This window comes from Mixophyes fleayi, chromosome 11 (genome assembly GCF_038048845.1).
Source record: "Mixophyes fleayi isolate aMixFle1 chromosome 11, aMixFle1.hap1, whole genome shotgun sequence".
Classification (NCBI taxonomy): Eukaryota; Metazoa; Chordata; class Amphibia; order Anura; family Limnodynastidae; genus Mixophyes; species Mixophyes fleayi.
In genome coordinates this window covers 12,015,000-12,030,943 of record NC_134412.1, presented here as the reverse complement: position 1 = coordinate 12,030,943, position 15,944 = coordinate 12,015,000, and the positions used below count along the sequence as shown (strand labels likewise).

The window sequence follows — 15,944 nt, the reverse complement described above, 5'->3', positions numbered from 1 at the left end:
GGTGGGAGTGGAAGTGTTTGGTAGGGGTGTATGAGAGTGGGGAGGTCTAAGTTAGAGGTGAAAGAAAAAGAGGCAGAATGTTAGGTGCTTGTGGGGTGGATTTTGCAGGTGTGGGAAAGATGTGTGAATAGGTTGTTAGGGTAGGTAATGGGCAGGAGTAGTGTTACATGTGGAGAGGTGTTTGACAGAGTGGCAACTAGCAAGATGCGGGGCAGGGAAAAGTCCAGTTATGTCAGTGGTGAAAGGGGTAGATTTCTTACAAATAGATGGAATGGATTTAGTATAGGACAGGGTGGAAGAAGTTATAAATGGGTAAAATAGCTATTTAGACAACAGTTAGGATACATGGTGATACTGAACTAAGTGAGGGGTGTTACAGGATGGAAAAAAAAAACACAATACAAGGGTGTTCATTACATCTACAATTCTAAAAATACTACAAAAGTAGAGAGGAGGAGATCTGGAAAGATTATATACATGCAAGTGGAACATTTTATTTGTGCGAGTGTACATCTGGCTCCGCATTTTCTGCGCTTAAGCAATATTACACTGTTTTTAATTGAATCTGAGAATGCATATCAGGAGGTTTTGGAGAGAAATAAAAGCAATTTGTCAGTGACGTTGGAAGAGAGAGAGGAGGATTTACGGAAAGATTATATACATGCAATTTGAATATTGCATTCATGTGTGTTACAATTCTATTCCAAAAATTAGATCCTTGCAATAACAGCCATGAAGATAGGAGTATGATGAAAACATAAAAGCTATTTATTGCAGAGAGAGGACAATCCAGGTAATGTAGGGTAAACATAGACCAGGTAAGGCGTCGTAAATAAACAAAAATCGGGTTGTGGTAGTATGACAGGTAAATGGTAATGAAAACAACACAGGAGATACAGGTAACTTAGCTGAACAAAGATAAACAGGGAGGGCCAGGATTTCACAGGAACTGTAAGGTTGCAGTATCCAAGCATAAAATAAAATTCAGGCTAACATCCTGGTTACTGGGTACAGGTGAGTAGTAAGTGTTTACTGAACAGCAGGTACAGGCAAAAGCAAGTATTTTACAGGAATAAAATGTGTCAATACAGGTAGTCTAAGGGAAAAAGAAAACACTGACCAGCATGGTGCCTTGTGGGAAGCAGGCATGAATAATCAGTGACACATGTGTGGCAATAAACAAGGATCAGAAGATTAACTCCTGCTAGTGAGGGAAAAGGCAATAGAACAATAGCAGCACCTCTGGTAAGTCCAGCAGAGAGGAGCTGCAGAGCCAAAGCAGCATGCCCACTGCTATACTGCAGTGCAGACGGAGGCAGATCCTGACAATGTGAGTGCACATTTGCCCACATTGTTTGTAGCTTTGATACCTTTACAATATCATACCATGCATATATTTTTTTTCAAATTCACACATCAAGATATTATAGAGAAGAACTAATACACCCTTGGGGTAGATGTACTAAAGCTACTTAAAAGGAAAAGTGGAGATGTTGCCTATAGCAACCAATCAGATTCTAGTTGTCATTTTGTAGAATGTACAAAATAAATAATAACTAGAATCTGATTGGTTGCTATAGGCAACATCTCCACTTTTTCAAACCCACAGTCTAGTAAATATACCCCATAGTCTTTATTGATTATTTCATTGATTGTTTGTGATAACACTGTATCTATCTGGATAAATGGGATGCCTATGACAAACATACAATATACTATATTGCATTAAATGTGGCATATTATTAATAAAGAAACTTATTGTTTTGCCCCTTTATAAAGCACTGGTGGGACATCATATTTAATATACTGTTCAATTGTGGGCACCAATTTACAAAAGTAAGATATCCTAGAATTTGAAAGTGCAGAGACAATTAAATTAATAAAGGATTATGGAAACCCCATTAGGAAGAAAGACTGTCCAACTAGAATATTTGCACATTTAAGGGAGTTATATGATTACTGTGTATAAATATATTAGTGACCCATAAAAATATTACAAATCTTCCTGGCAATAATAAACACATATAATATTGTGCTAATCCAGGTAGTATTCTGATTTCCAGTATGTTGTAAGAAATATAATAATCCCCTGTGGACTGTGTTGCAGCCTTTTGACAAATTATAAATAAAAGGTAATAAAAATAACCTGGCATTAATTCATGCCTGAAAATAGTCCAGAATTGTGTAGGGGCTGGACTTGCATGTTTGGGGGCATTTCCTCACCATAAATGGGTGTATTTTCACTAGGTCCGGGTGGGTCTGAGTGTGTTTAATTTTGTGCCCTGGAATTTTAGGACGTAAAATCATTTGTAAAAATGTTGCTTTAACTAAACCTGTTTTTGTTATCAAATACTTTTAGGATCAATACGAATGATTCTATTGATATTGGAGATTGTTGTGGTCTTAGAATATAGTGAATACAGATAAGACAAGCAGATGTGTGTTATAGTCCCGCATCCAAGTAAACAATCCACCAGTCTCCAAGCCTAAGACATGGCCTTAAACCTTATCTTGCCATTCAAGCCTTTCAGACCTCCCCCCGCATTCTCCCACCTCCCCCCGACTCAGTTTTCCCACTATCTGTGACCGGCCGTCCCCTCTAGAATGTAAGTTCTTATGGGCAGGGACCTCTCTCCAAGTGTTTTCATAATTATGTAATTTTGCGGGTTGTAATTATGTAAATGTATTGTTTGTATTTATATATTTTTTCACTTTTGTACTTATGTTATTTTATAATTTTGTTTTATGCTTTAATCCCCTATGTACCGTGCTGCAGAACCCTTGTGGAACAAAATAATAATAATAACGGTTTTGATAATATAAAATTTCACTTGTAACCACACTCCATGTCCTCATCTGCCTCTTACATCACTTTGTCCCCATATACTCTGCCCATTTTTTGTTTCCTGTTTCCTACCAGATACCTTAATCACATCAGGGACAATTTCATCACAGTGACATTATTTCATAATTAATCCTGTGTAATCTATGAGTGATGCAGTATTTGTGGAATGTCTATGATAACTAACATTCTGTTTTTCTTCTTAGTAAAGGGAATTACTCAGAACCTTTTTAGAAGAAGAAAAATAACATTCTAAGAAACTGCAGCGTAATCTATGCAGAAAGCCAAAAGTGTAGGGAGCTAGAACCAGAATGAGATTTGGGGATGCAGAGGTATATAGAGAGCTGGCACTCAAGAATACTAGGGTGCAAGAACATACCAGCAGATGGTGCTCAAACAATAGAAGCTAGAACACAGAGTGAGATGATGATAGAACTATCCATCATTTAATAGTCGAGGAACAAGAACTAGTAGTTAGATAACTGTCAGTCAGAGCTGTAATGCACAAATACAGGGGATAACAAACAGAGGATTGTGAATGTAGTGTCAGTATAAAAATATATGCTTGACAACAGAAACACTAGCAAAAGACCAAGGACTCAGACACAGTGTGTTATTGTGTTTATAAGAACTTTTACTTGTTTGTTTCAAACTTATTTAATATTTGATTGATGTCCGGTCCCTGCAACTCTACTAGAACCAGTGACAAAGGAGAAGGGACCGGATGGAGAAGGAAATTAATCATCTACCTGTAGAGCCAGGAGATGGGGCCCATGGACCAGTCACAATGGTTCAGTAATGTATTTGGTGTAGTTATTCAGGTTCTGAAAAAGTTGGGTTAGAACTGGAGTGAGTGAAGCGAGTGGGTGGGCCTCCACTCATTAGGCTAGTCCTAGTTTTCTGGCCAACCGATCCCATATTAACCTAATTATTAGACTGCTGCAGGTTCAATATTTTTATATAAGTGGAGTTGGACGCATTCTCTTTCTCTATCACATATAAGTACCTGTACGAGAATCTGAAGTAATAGTGCAGCAAACATACCAGTGTTTCAATAATTGGGTATTCTCCATGATAGAGAAGGAATACAGTTTACTAACTTTCCTTGCAACTTTGCAATACAGTAATAAAGAGTCATTACTTTTGTATGGTCACAATAGAGTTTTACATTTTTAAAGTCATCTGGTTTATTTGAACTGCCTAAAGTTAAGGATTCCTAAAGTTTGAAAAACCTTTGATTACGTTTATATTTAGCAATGCATACACCAGTCTATTAACATTATTCAGTTTTATAGTATTAAATATATGTAAGTACTGGAGCAAGCATTGCGTTTTTTATTTTGTAATAAAAACTTATTTATGTTTATACACATACACTCTGCCCTAAATTTAAATATTTTTTATTTATTTTGTAAGATTGTCCTTCCTCATTTTTTGAGTGTGATATTATTCCGTAGCCATAACTATCTTAAGGGAAGTATCATCTTCTCTTATTTTTTCGGCTGGCGCACTTAGAGGAAAGTAGGTTTATGATGTCACAAAAGAGCTTCTGTGATGTGCTTCTGCATTTTTGTAGTTTGTAAATTCCCTTTGATATTAAGTGTCTGCATTCGTCTGGTCTCTGATTGGACTTTGTGGTCTATTGTGTTTTTTCACCCTTACTGACTGTGTAACTGTGGAATAGTTACACAGGAGGATTTAAGGAAAGATTATTAATTAACTTTGTCTTGTAACATTGCTGATATAGAGGAAAAGGAAAGAAAGCAATAATAGACAGGTGTGTTCTAATATATATATTTTTTCAGTTTTAGCATATAGTTTTTCTTTCAGAATATAGATATTGCTAAGAGGCTAGGTGAGTATTTTTCCTCAGGTGGAAGAATTTAGGGGCAACATTAATAATGGTAAGCTAATACCTCAAAAGTGTTAACTTTATTTTACTCCTGGGGCTGATTCATTAAGGATCTTAAATTAAGAAGTTCGTTATTTAAGTCTCCTGGACAAAACCATGTTACAATACAAGGGGTGCAAATTAGTTTTCTGTTTTTCACATAAGTTAAATACTGACTGTTTTTTCATGTAGCACACAAATATCAACTTTAAATTTCAGTGTACAAATAAGCTATCAAGTATTTGTGTGCTACATGGAAAAACAGTCAGTATTTAACTTATGTGCAAAACAGAAAACTCATTTTCACCCCTTGCATTGTAACATGGTTTTGTCCAGGAGACTTAAATAAGAAACTTCTTAACTTAAGTTCCTTAATGAATCAGGCCTCTTGTCTGGAACCCGCTCAAATACATTCATCGCCAGCATTTACCTCTTCTTCTTCCCATTACCGTTGCCATTCCTGATATCAGGAGGTCCAGGAATGATTGTACTTCCCACCCATACTCTGCTCGCACAACACACTAATTAACATATGAGGTTGCAGGGCTGGTGGAAGGTCCGTAGTTCCATAGGCACTCAACTTTGGGCTACTCATGGAGGAAGAAAGGGGGGTAACATTCTCCCCTTTCTGTCAGACTGGGAGTGTGGTGCTGGGCTTTGACATCACATTTCAAGAAAAAATAATTATTACAATATCTAGAATAGGGAATGCGCAATAAGATGGGATATGGAAAGGGGGAAGGGTACAACCTGTGCCAGTAAAATAAAATATACAACCTATACAATGTGACCCTATATAAAATAGTAAAGGCATAATAAGACATGCAATGCAAAAACACAAATTCACTAGTTCTGCAAGTTCTTATATAAACATCAAAACCATTTGGTCTATAAATTCAGTGTTGCGTAATGTCCAGATTCACAAGGGTAGCTTGTTCATAAAATTCCCCTGGTCTCTCCATGGTATCTCATGCAAAAAAAGAGAGAATAGAGAGGTGCAGGAGCACCAATGGTGTTGTAAAGCTTGAACATTTATTCCAATATACAATTAAAATGACCTTACATTAAGTAAGTGTTGCAGTGCATATAAAGTTTTCTTTTCTATCTGTCCGGCTCGGACGCTTGTGCTGGTGTTTCGGGCTTAGATCTCATGCTTTCCCCTTAACAGATGGTCAGTTGTTTCTGTACCGTTTGGCGTCTCAGCTACTTCCGGATTTTTGTTACTAAGTTACAGTCCTTCATTCTCATTGGACCCTACGCGTTTCTCCATGTGACTTCGCCAGGGGATAACCAATGAGCAATCCTATGCCTCTTATATAGTGTCAAAATCCTAAAATATACAGCTGCTATTTTTTGAGCAATCAGCGTGACATATACTAAAAACAATCTGCCAATACAGAGAATAAAATATGTCCTATAGCCACGCTTATTAAATTATTACAACAATAATGTTCATGCATAAAAAGCCTCATCTTAGGGAAAGCCAAACATTCCCAATACCATATATAAAATAATAAATGCAGATTATGTAAAATATCAAACTTTAAAAGGTACAGATAACTGAATCACTCTTGGGGGCCGATTTGCCACTTAGCAGTATGGAAATAAAGTGGAAAAACTTTAAGAAATGCAGATATATAGATCGCTATTGGGGGCTAGTTTATTTCATATTATATAACAATATAGGAATAAAATAGAAAGCCTGGTATTCTTGCCGGATTTAAAAAGGTAATAATATTAAAAGTTTTGGTTTCAATAAATTTCAAGAAAAAGTAACAAAATCTTATAGATTGATAAATGACTATAAAAAGGCTTTCAGTTCAAAATCTATATTAAGCCCTAAAGTTGCTAAAGTGCCCAAAGTATATATCCATTTAGATTCCTCTTGATTTAAATCTCTATTAGAATCCCCTCCCCTCCAATGCTTTTTTACTGCTTTTATAGCTATAAATTTAAATTCTGTTGGATCCTTCTCATGATGCGTTTTAAAATGGTTTGACAGCTTGTGGGTCTCCAGCCAATTCTAAAATTCCTGATGTGTTCATATATCCGTATTTTTAACTTCCTAAATGTCTGGCCCACATATTGAAGACCACAGGGACATGTTATAAGATATATGACTCCCATGGAGTCACATGTAAGATGGTCCTTTATCAGGTATGAATTGGGTGTCGTTCCAGATTCAAATTGAGTTGTTGGTTTTGTACTCTTATTTTTTGTGGTTTTACAAGCTTAAATTTTGTGCAGTGGAAAAAAACCTTCGGTCTACCCTTTCTCTGTAAGCCAGTTTCCTGTAGTTATCTTCCGTAATGGTAAATGACTGCTCACCATTTTTTGTTTTAAGTTTGGGGCTTTCCTAAAGATAATTGTGTGATTTACTGGAAGGAATTGAGAGAGAGCGTCATCTTTTTGAAGAAGATGCCAGTGGTTTCTCACAATCCTTTTTATCTCTCTCGCTGATTCTGAATATTGTGGTATGAAGGGAATAGAGATTTTTTTTGTCCATCTTTGTACTATGTAGAGGCTGTAATTTTTCATTTTCTGTGCCAATAAATTAATTTTTCAGAAACAGAAGCGGGATAGTATTGAATAGTTAGCATTGAACATTTGCATGTGCGACACTTGTCGATTCTGCCGATCAGACTACAGAGCAGAAATCTGTAACTGTGCATTAGTAAAAGTGTATATGTTTAGTATAATCATGTTTGATGTTATCATTTTAGAAAGAGTTTATTTAAAACTGTATTCCCAAATTTTGGAGTTTAATCTTGAATTGACAATGGTGACTCCTAGTTTTAAATTGTTTTATTTGTTAACATGTGTTAAAGTTTAGTTTTTTTTATTACAAATAGTATTATTAAAATAGTCTATGATCTTATTCCACTTTTGTAGATTTCACCCTTCTGATTACTGGATAAAGTAAACGTCATAATGAGACTTGCAGATTCAGAATGTTCTGTTTGGATGAACAGTTTGATGGAGCCTGTGATGTGCTGATGGCGTATTGCAGTGGATCCCAAACTTCCTCAGTTCAAGGCACCCTTAGGGTCTCCATAATTTTTTGAAGGCACCCCTAAGCCAAAATATTTACCAGGTAGTCCCCCGCCTTGCTTACAACCAGCCTTGTCCACGGCACCCCTGTGAGAATGCTGCAGCACCCAGTTTGGGAACCACTGGCGTATTGTTAAGTAGAAGGAGTTGGAGTTGTTAACAATACAGATGTAGCGCACAAGTGATCCAGCACATATCAATAAATATAGAAGGGAATTCAAGAAACTAGAGAAGAGAAATATGATGAAGATGACAAACACAGACTGAGGGTGCTGGGGGGAACTGAATGAAATCTTAAACTGAAAGTTCCCATTCTGTGAAGGGTAGGATGGTGGGGTCCCATCCAGGCACATAGCTTTTTTGACAATTGGCACACTTTGAATAGCTCCTCATTTGACCATAAATGTACCTATCAGAGTTTCAGAGAACCAGGTTATTCCGGCTGCAAAAGCATATAGTTTTACAGAATGTAAGGTAAAGTTCATGACACAAAGAAAAGATCTATGAAACTCTCTCAGAGGAATTACCCATAGTTGTAAATCAGTGATGTCATGATGTTGTAACTTGGAAGTAAATGATTGATTTGTTAAACTCTCTCTTACAGTGTAGACTGTTGATCAGCTAATCTCAGCTATTTAATATAAACTTTTGGTCAAGGAAATTTTAAGTGATACATATGATACACAACACATATTTGCCAGGTTTGAAGTTTTGCTTCTACATTCTGGAAGTTTATTGTTCCTGAAAATTATTGCAGAGTTATCCCATGAATGGTTCTTTATGCAAAAGGCATTTTTAACTTTCTGTGAAGCTGCCTTTGATTTGCACATTTGCACAGGTGTGTTTAGACCAGCAGCATGTGACCCTTCACCTCCGGCCTTTCAACAGGTAATTCCCGGTCAGAACAGGTGCAGCCAACTTCTGCATAAGTAACCTCCTCTGCACCACACAGGGAGGTCACGCGACCACCTGGAGGAGGATGCACTGTTCCGCCGCCTGTCCTTCCTCTGTACAGCCCCTTTGAAGGCTGGAGGGCCACGTTGAAGCTACATTGACCATCATCAGTCTAGGTAATACTCCATGCGCATTTTAAGGTGTACAACTACTCTCCAATTTCAAGAGTCTCCCCGGCAAACTAAAAGTGCACCTTTGAGGAGAGGCAGAGAAATCTGGGCAGCACAAGCTACACCATGCCTAAATCACTGTTTGGTTTAGCTTCAATTATGGTTAAAATTAATCATGAGAGTGAGTGAAAACCGATGCTGGCTTTATTATATGTATTGCTCTCTGTGTTATAGCATTATTATTACATTAGGCAAAGTGAGCCTAAAAATTCTTTTCTCCACTAAGTGCCTCTGGAATGTGCAAAATATGTTTTCCATAAGAAGTATAGGATGAGGTCTGGTCTATAGGATGAGGTTGGGTCTCTAGGATGAGGTTTGGTCTCTAGGATGAGGTCCGGTCTCTAGGAAGAGGTTGGTCTATAGGATGAGGTCCAGTCTATAGGATAAGGTCCGATCTATAGGAGGAGGTTGGTTTATAGGAAGAGGTCCGGTCTACAGGAGGAGGTCCGGTCTATAGGAGGAGGTCCGGTCTATAGGAGGAGGACCGGTCTATAGGAGGAGGTTGGTTTATAGGATGAGGTCCGGTCTATAGGAGGAGGACCGGTCTAAAGGAGGAGGTCTGGTCTATAGGAGGAGGTTGGTCTATAGGAGGAAGTCCGGTCTATAGGAGGAGGTCTGGTCTTCACTAGCTCTGAGCTGATGCAAAAAATTAAGTTTTTTTGCATAGTGGAAATGACTGTGAGTCCTTCTACACAGTTAAGAATGCCCGCCCCTTTATCTTGTCTGAATAATCCCGCTCCACAAAATGAAATCTTGTTTTTGCACTGCTACGCAAAATTTGGTGCAACTACATTGCATTTAGCAAGAAAAGTCTTCACTTTATCCAGCTACTCCCATCAGCTTGTGCAAAACTCTCTGCAAGCCTTTGCACTTAGGCAATGGTTTGCAAGAACATATGAATTGATTGATTGATGTATGCTAATAGTTTGACACACTTCTATGTGACAATTATTCTCTTCTTATACTTCCTTGAATTATTTCATACTTGTCTTAGAGAGCAAGTCAGGGGGGGGGGGGAAATTGGTAGGATGTACTTAGCCATGACTTTGCAGAAGTGCTCATGTCAAGACTGTATTTCTATATCATCTTTATTAGGGCAAAAGTTGCAGTTGAATATATATGTGCCATAAACCAATTTTAGTATTCAGGCTCTTCTGTCTTTGTCTGTCTATCATTAATGACCTTCAATAATGACACTTAACATTCACATTAGTGCAATTTTCTTTTGATTATGGGAAAAACAGACAAAACATCGACTTTGTTGTACAATACCTATGATACGCTGAATATTAGCAATGCAAGGTTTTCCTACAGTTACACAATGCAATGGGCAGGCAACTTCTGCTTTCTATAAAATGTAATAAGTATGTACATTTAAAAGGCCAAGATCAAAACTAAGGAGAGAAATTGTATAACGCGACTGCTGAAGAGAAGAGCTGCAGTATTAAAAGATAATAGAAAAGTAAACTAAGGTTTATACTGAAGACTGGACTGCACAAGAGAAACAACATATTCTTTAAGGACACATAAATCCTACTGGTAAGAAAAGGCATTGCATTTAGAAATATATCTATACAATATATTTTGTTTAATGAATATTCCTGCTGTCAATGTGAAGAATATACAAACTGGATATAATGAGTGTGGCTGCATATAGGCAATTCTTTTTCAAACATAATATTTAACTCTTTATACTAACTGTATTTTGAGCATAGTTATTGGTGTATGAGCATATGATATAGTTAATCATTTTGGGCCTGATTCATTAAGGATCTTAACTTAAGAAACTTCTTATTTAAGTCTCCTGGACAAAACCATGTTACAATGCAAGGGCTGCAAATTAGTATTCTGTTTTGCACATAAGTTAAATACTGACTGTTTTTTCATGTAGCACACAAATACCAACTTTAAATTTCAGTGTACAAATAAGCTATCAAGTATTTGTGTGCTACATGAAAAAACAGTCAGTATTTAACTTATGTGCAAAACAGAATACTAATTTGCACCCCTTGCATTGTAACATGGTTTTGTCCATGAGACTGAAATAAGAAGTTTCTTAAGTTAAGATCCTTAATGAATCAGGCCCTTTGTCATCTTTGGTCAATCACTACTCAATTGATCATGCTATGTGCAATTTGCAAATATCAGAGTCTCATCTCGATATGTGCCGCTCGTGAAGATTGGTTTCATATCAGTCAGAGGGCACCAAGCAAAAAGAAACTCCACTGAAGCGCTATTGAAAGCACAGCAAGGAATACCCCTAGAAAGTGTCCTTTCCACCCCTTTATTGAATTTCAATAAAATCTCTACATAAAGTGAAGTAAAATATTGAGCTGCTCTGCAAAACTAGATGCCAACCAGGTACTCTGCAAGGATTGCACTTACTCTGCCCAACTCCTCCCATCGGCTCACACAGACTTCTCCTCCTCTGAAGACCTTTGGCATAAATCTAGGCGCACTTGAACAAATATCGGCTAATACCACCACCATCACGAAAAACCTAAAGTAAAAGAGACCCACAATCTTAATCCTTCCCATTTATTGTAGTCACGTAACGTTTTTTTTTTTATATCTTTTCTTATAACATAGTATAACAAGGGTACTGTACATGTAGGGTAACATTTCCTCAGACAGCAATAAAACAAACAAACTAACAAACAAAAATAATAAAAACAGTCAAGTAGTATTTTAGAAGATATATTTAATGATGGTGTTGGTTCTAGAGTGGCAGGAGGATGGAGTTTGAAGTGATGTTTGCTGTACTGAACCATTCATATTATCCAATTTTTCTACCAGCCAACAATACTTGGTGCCTATCAATTTCTCGTTCCAAAAAACGAGATGTTGGCGTGTACATCTATTGGGCGTTGTAATATACCTCCTCTGTGTGCAATCATTGTGGCAGGACACTTGGCTTTTCCATCATCCACTTCAACCCTGCAAGCATTACAGTAGCTCTAATGCTTGAATTTGGCTGGTATATGGTAGTATGCCATACCGTCACTTCTCCTAAAGCTATAATGCTATTTAATTCCATTACCTTACATTTTCCGTATCACCATAAATTTCCACTTCGACCACTGAGTAGCACTAAACAGTGTCCGTGTCTCCTCTGTGACATTGGGCTTGATTCATTAAGGAAAGTTAAGCAAAAGTAAGCAAGTAAGGAAAAACCATGCTGCATTGGAGGGGGAGCTAAATTTAAAATGTGATGACAGATTTATAATTGGGGTAGGGCATGTCCTAGATCAACTTTACATTTCACTGTACAAATAAGCTATCAAGTATTTGTGTGCTACATGAAAAAACAGACAGTATTTTCCTTATGTGCAAAATAATAGACTCATTTGCACCCCTTGCACTGCAACATGGTTTTGTCTAGAAAACTTGAGTAAGAAAACTTACTTATTTGTTTGTTTAACTTTCCTTAATGAATCAGGCCCATTGTCACCACGCAGCCTGTTGTTTGAATCTTGCTTTGCTCAGACCATACATTTGAAGAGAATGGTGTTTGAAGTGGGAGTGAGCAGGACAGTCCTAAATCTGTAATGGAGAGTATGTTGTTTCCAGTTCCACTTTTGACTAACATATATGTAAACATTAGAAAAAAAAACAACTAATTATATAGCATTTTTTTTACTTACAATTTTTTTTTCCCATTTAAATAATAATTTATTTATCTGGTGCTGACCCTGTTCTATTGCCTTACGAGATGGTGATAGAAATAGGAGAACAGTTTCTCCAGAGATCAATGGTAAATGGTAATGACAATTGCATGTTGTAGCTAACACTGGCCAGGGGGCTTTGATAGATAAGTTTCTAGCGAGGACACCACTATTGTGGAGATACAAACTTTGTATGCTAAAAATGGTATCCTAATAGTGAAGAAATAAAATACAATAATAACAAGTTCAATTGTATAATAAGTACAATGTCAAATATCTCAAAAATATAACTTTTACATTTATTCATTAGTTGAGAATATCATTAGTAACTCTATAGAAGGTTACTTCCTTTTTTGGTTAAGTGAAAACACTTTATTCCTCCAAAAACATTTAGCAAACCAATACTTTGTTTAGTCTTAGTATTGCGTCATGGCAAAACATCCTAAACACTATTAAATGTCTTTTCCATGATTAAAGACTATTTAAGGCTGCATCGTCCTAAGAGATTGCACTTAAAATGTGTTTGTGTCAAATTGTCTAGGCAACAGAAATAAAAAATGTAATTTTCAGTTCCCTTAAGCACATATAAAATGAAGAAGTTGAGCAAGACATCGAAAGTTCCTGGAAGTTCTCTTTTGCTTTATTTCCAGGTTTATTCATTGTGTTTTTTTTAGTGATGGTGACATGTACTTTAATTGATGAAATATTACTACAGATACAGTATTATGTTCATTTCTAATCATACATACCATAATGCTAATACTACTAATGCACCTTTACCTGCACCTGAATATGCAGTTTAACCCCTCACTGTGCAAAAGGAGAGGAGATAATTAAGCAAAATAAGCATCCTCTTTGATTACCCAACAATCACAAAGAAGATAAGAGGCAAGGAACGTTGTGCCCATTGCCATGTTGGCAGGGGCAAGCGCAGGATTTGTAGAGGGGTGGTTTCCACACCACGCTGCCAGTGGGCGTGACAAGCATGCATGGGGGTGTGGCTATAATTTTAGACAGTGCTTGGCTGCTCTCCAACTCTTCCTATCCCCATAATATACATGGGCAATGCTGCGTGTACTACTGTTACCGCCAGGCTTGGAGGGGGGTTTCCAGGCACTAGTAACGCCCCCCCCCCTCGGTTTGCCTTATTGTTGGGGTACTGGAAAGATAAATAACCTATACACTTATATCCTTTTCTTGTTTCTTCCCATATCAAAGATCAAACTTGGGAACAGCTAAAGCAGTATTAAATGCAGGGTGGGTGCTGCAAGAACACTTTAATTATTGCTACACATTTTTTCCAATACTATATGCCTGAGACACTGAGTGGACATCTGACTTGTAATATCTGGTGAAGGTGGAGATCGAAAACCAATCAGTTGCTCATTGTCGTCTCGTGATGCTCTGGTGGCCAAAACCCATGAAGCCAACATAGTCCCTCTAATAACTGCACTTTAATGCGACTTTGCACCAAAGCAGGACTGACAGAACTTCTTTTCATGCACAGTATAGTTACAATGTACAAAATCATCAGGGATGATTTCCTTCTCTGACAATTGTCATCATGAGGGCGACTTGAACTTCTGATAAGGCAAAAGAGAGTTGCTAAATTTGCAGAATCCATTCTTATTCCCTCCCTTAATCATTGTCTGGAAAAATGTCTTGAAGATCTCAGAAGAAACAGATAAAACAGTCATAATAGGTAGAAGAGGGCACCTGAGATGTATGGCTTTGGGGGCTGCCACATGTGCCACTGCAGAGGACACCATTTTTCGGCTGAATGGCCACCTGTATTATACTAATTCTACAAACCGACAGTAATAAAAAAAAAATACAGAACTGCTTCCCCTTTAAGCTTGTCAGTGTTATTGTTTCTGTGAAACTTAAAGGGGAAGCCACAGATTTCCAAAGGAGCCGCTGCTTTGCCTAACATAAAATATGGATTAAAATTATATGAAATTCTATTACCTGATAGTACGGGCCTGCTTCATTAAGGAAAGCAAATTGTGTTTTAAAACAACCACATGCAATTTGAACGCACGTATGTCTGTATTCAAGTACAAGTGAATCTGAAGAAACATTTCCGGTTGAACACGGATATAAGTACTCTCTGCCGATACGGCACTTGCCGTATGCAAACTCAGAACACACGGCAGGATGCGCAAAATGCATATGTGCAATAAAAAGTCCCATCAGAACGCACCAAAAGAAAAAAATGAATACATTAACATCTGTTAATAATATATGCCTGATATGGACAAAACCATGTTAAAATAAAAGGGGTGAAAATTAGTTTTCTATTCTGCACGTAATTTAAATACTGTCTGTTTTTTCATGTAGCACACAAATACTTGACAGCTTATTTGTACACTGAAATTTAAAGTTGATATTTGTGTGCTACATGAAAAAACAGTCAGTATTTAACTTATGTGCAAAATACAAAACTGATTTTCACCCCTTTCATTTTAACATGGTTTTGTCCAGGAGACTTAAGTAAGAAATTTCTTGCCTAAGTTCCTTAATGAATCAGGCCCTATAATCATTAATAAAAATATATTTCCAAAAAAAGTTTTTTCATTCCATTTTACTGTTTACATGCAAAACATAAATCAGGATGTTCTTAAGTCGTGCTTCACGTAAGGTGCATTTCTACAGTTGCTCTTAATTGCAAACACATGCTGTTACATGCATACGTGACGTCTGTCATCACTATCACACGGTACTTACACCTTCCCTGTAGCTGGAGCAGGTCATACGGTTAAAAAACATGTACCTGAGCGCTACGGAATTTACTGGCGCTATATAAATAAATGTTGATGATGATGATGATGATGATGCCCAGAGCTTGAATCAGCCGTTTGTCTGTGCACTCAGCCTTGGCACACCCTAACTGCACATTGCCTATGTTAGTCCTCCCCTATCCGTCCCCTTTCCGCCCTACAAATCGTAGGCAGACAGAAGAGTCATTTGCGTGTGAGCATGAATTGCATGCAGTTGTGTTCTCTAGCATAAGTCTTGTCTTCGCTCAAGCGCAGTTCGATTTTACGTAAGATACGGCATGCACACTCAAAGTTCTTCAGTTGCCATTCTTTAATTATTATTGATATGGATTAGTATTATAGTATAGTATGAACCATGTTTCTGTTTACTTCTCCTTATTCAATCAAAAAATATTGAGTCTCACTAAGTTAATACTGTATTTTTTTAGGTACATACCAGAGTTTACTGAACATCACAATGTGGCGGATGAGTAACTGCATTCTACAGAAATGTTATACAGCAATATTATTGGTTCTTCCTTTTCTGTGGAAAGGTTAGTAAAGTATGGATTACTACTTCGGGAATAAAACAATCAAATCAATAACTTAATT

General features: G+C 37.2%; 1 protein-coding gene across 1 annotated transcript in view; it reads left to right on the top strand.

Annotated features, from left to right (window-relative positions):
- The first annotated feature begins 10,308 nt into the window (after positions 1–10,308).
- The window catches only part of LOC142107465 (sialic acid-binding Ig-like lectin 16), a 61,544-nt gene continuing 55,908 nt past the window's right edge, over positions 10,309–15,944 (top strand). The window contains exons 1-2 of the mRNA XM_075190901.1: positions 10,309–10,447; positions 15,782–15,886. Of these exons, the coding sequence (XP_075047002.1) occupies positions 15,811–15,886 (76 nt within the window). The 5' untranslated portion in view covers positions 10,309–10,447; positions 15,782–15,810. The remainder of the gene's footprint in view (positions 10,448–15,781; positions 15,887–15,944) is intronic.